Source organism: Ceratina calcarata, unplaced genomic scaffold (genome assembly GCF_001652005.2).
Source record: "Ceratina calcarata isolate Rehan_Ccalc_2016 unplaced genomic scaffold, ASM165200v1 scaffold81, whole genome shotgun sequence".
In the NCBI taxonomy this organism is placed as follows: domain Eukaryota; kingdom Metazoa; phylum Arthropoda; class Insecta; order Hymenoptera; family Apidae; genus Ceratina; species Ceratina calcarata.
The window spans coordinates 490,000-492,677 of NW_017179422.1; the positions used below are offsets into that span (position 1 = coordinate 490,000).

The following is a 2,678-nucleotide window of genomic DNA, read 5'->3' on the forward strand; positions in this document are numbered from 1 at the left end:
TACTAATACTGTGTGCAATATTGCAATTGGTTCGTTTGATTATTGCTACAGCACTACAAGTATACTACTCTAAAAATATTACTTTTGCGCACATTATGGAAGTTTTATATTGGCACAAAATTATACTACATCTATCTGAGAGATTCTACATTCTCTGGTCTGGCTCCTGGCAATAATCATAAATAGGTATCTCTGGTGGCTCTTCTATTATGAGTTTAGGGGCACAACTTCTTGTTGCTACTACTATGCACAATGTTACTGCTGAAGCAGCAGCGACATGCCAAGAAAATATGAGAGCAACACCTTCTGGAAGTATTGGCATTGTGTGGTATACACGTACAACGTGTGCTATCCAACCACCATGGAGCAGGGTCATACATGCCCTTAAAAGTTTCAGTTCTGGCCACACAAGTTCTAAAATAATAACCATAGATGTTGTCCATACTATGAAAGTCAAAATTCTATCGACCAATGCATTGCTTCCGATACTGCCCCATGAGAAAAGAAAGCCTTCTATGAAGAAACTTTGAGCAAGAGCTAATTTCACTAATCCTTCACTTACATTATGAGGGAAATAAAAATTGAGAACATCGACTAGACCAGAGAATGCAAAGAACAAATAGATTGTAGCAAGCACAACTTTGGGAGAAACGGCTCCCGCTTCTTCCAGACCACCGGTCACAGTACCCGCTAATCCTACAGCAGTAGCTATCAGTTTTAAGCTACCTTCCACAGGATGCCCACTTATAAGTTTCTGACATTTTTCTATGAGTCTTAGTCCTTTCGTGACATGCGAATTATCTCTGGGTCTCAGTGATACCCAATACTTGGCATATTCATAACACCATTTTATACCAAAGGCATAAAATATTAATCCAATCAGAATTCGAGGCAAGTTGTTATCCATGAGGTATATGAGAAATTGACTTTTTATCCCTTAACAGTAGTATGTAAATTACATAAAATCCGTAAGGAGTACAGATACTGAAATAATACAATTTTGATGAACATTGGATTACGAAATTGGATAGTCAAATATTTCTTGATACTTACTTATAATATATCGATACGTATACTTAATTTAATCCTTAATCATATGAGACTACCCCCTGGATTGTTCCTAGATATCAAATGTCAGCGTAGTAACACGTACCAGCAAAAAAGGCCAATGATTTTAATAGACTAACTTAGGTCCATCAGTTCAGTATAGATAGAAATAACGTGAAATAAAGTAGAAACAGGTAGAAAACAGATAGAAATCAACTAATATTGTCAGGCACGACAACGTAGGGTTGCGTCATGGACTTAAAGGGGCCTAAAGTGGGATTATGGGCAAGGGGAGGGCTCCCAAAGGCATGAGGGGGAAAACAGCTCTGTTTGAGCCCACAAGTGGTGCCCTCAGTGCGGTCCCGCCTGATTTTGAACATGCTTATTCGTCTGATTCGCCTGGAACATGGATGTTGAATATGTGTGTCGTCATGATATTTCATGAGACAATCGTAATAAAGTAATGAGTATTCAAAACAATAATTGTGAGATGCATAACATGACGCATAACGCGTTACTGAGAGTGTGGGGAAGGAGCAATAATGAATCAACATCTGTAAGTACGTCGATAATACAAGCTTTATTCTCTCAATGCTTTACACTTACAATTTCAAAACCGTTTTTAATTTTTACAAAAGCATATGCAGAGGAGCAGTGCCGGAATGGAGGAAGAATAATGAATCAATACTTGTAAGTATGTCGATAATACAATCTTTATTCCCTCACTGCTTTACACGTACAATTCTAAGACCAATTTTAATTCTTACAGGAGTATATGCGGAGGATCCAGCATCGGGAAGGAGGAATAATGAATCATCATGCGCGTTGAGTTGGTCGAAGTTAATGTACTACCAGAGAGAAACTGAGAGTGCTCATGGAGCCGTTTTGGCGTCTCCCATACTAGTGCTGCACCTTGCGGCCAACTGGGGAAGATGGTCCACCTTTAGCATGTAGCAGAACCTTTGTAGGAGAAATCTACCCTGTTCGGTTCCACCGTAGCACAGGCCAGAATCAGGGCCAGGTCCACCGTAGCATATACACATTATAGGCAGTACCAGGCAGTATGAAGATGGGATATAGGAATATATATATATGTCGAATGGGAATCGTTCGCTCGAGTGATAGCCGCGGTAGCTTGGACGGACGAGCAAGTTAATTATGTCAAGTCGGGAGATGTTTCTACTAATTTAACAATATGTAACTTGATTATATAAAAATACAAATTTTACTCGCAGAACCGCAGGTCAGGAAGTACACAGGGTAATGAAATTAAACGCAAGACAGATTTAATATGAAATTCGACATTTATTCAATAATTTTTTATTATAAACATCGGTCCGCGGCCGCGTCTTAAATCGACACTTTTAGCCGAGTGGATGAAATTTGTGTGCGTGCTGATGCGTCAGTGAAGCGAATTTTAAATTCGGCCGTCTTCGGACATCTTCGGAAAGAAGGTCGGAAACTTCGGTGCTGATTGCGTGAATCGAGCGCATCTGAAAATCACGGTCTCCTCTCCTCGAGGTTCGAAGTCTTCCAGGCTCGGCTCGGAGCCTTCGAAGCTCCGTGTGTTCGAAACCCAGGCACTTCACTTTTTTTTGTTTATTCGACAATTTACATAGTCGATGTATGCA

At 40.1% G+C, this 2,678-nt stretch overlaps 1 protein-coding gene and 1 long non-coding RNA gene across 2 annotated transcripts; one reads left to right on the forward strand and one right to left on the reverse strand.

Annotated features, from left to right (window-relative positions):
• Nucleotides 1-9: 9 nt before the first annotated feature.
• On the reverse strand, nt 10-1,316 carry LOC108631131 (transmembrane protein 45B-like). The gene is made up of 2 exons (XM_018034861.2): nt 1,054-1,316; nt 10-984 (listed from the first exon to the last, which is right to left on the reverse strand). The coding sequence occupies exon 2, from the start codon at nt 905-907 to the stop codon at nt 146-148; it is 762 nt and encodes a 253-aa protein (XP_017890350.1). The 5' UTR covers nt 908-984; nt 1,054-1,316; the 3' UTR covers nt 10-145.
• Nucleotides 1,317-1,657: 341 nt separating this feature from the next.
• On the forward strand, nt 1,658-2,628 carry LOC113465084 (uncharacterized). The gene is made up of 2 exons (XR_003389909.1): nt 1,658-1,737; nt 1,817-2,628. It is a non-coding gene; the product is annotated as an uncharacterized LOC113465084 (long non-coding RNA).
• Nucleotides 2,629-2,678: the final 50 nt, after the last annotated feature.

Bases quoted from the DNA above. Each gene is read 5' to 3' on its own strand.
- LOC108631131 (XM_018034861.2), bottom strand. From the start codon at position 907: ATGGATAACAACTTGCCTCGAATTCTGATTGGATTAATATTTTATGCC.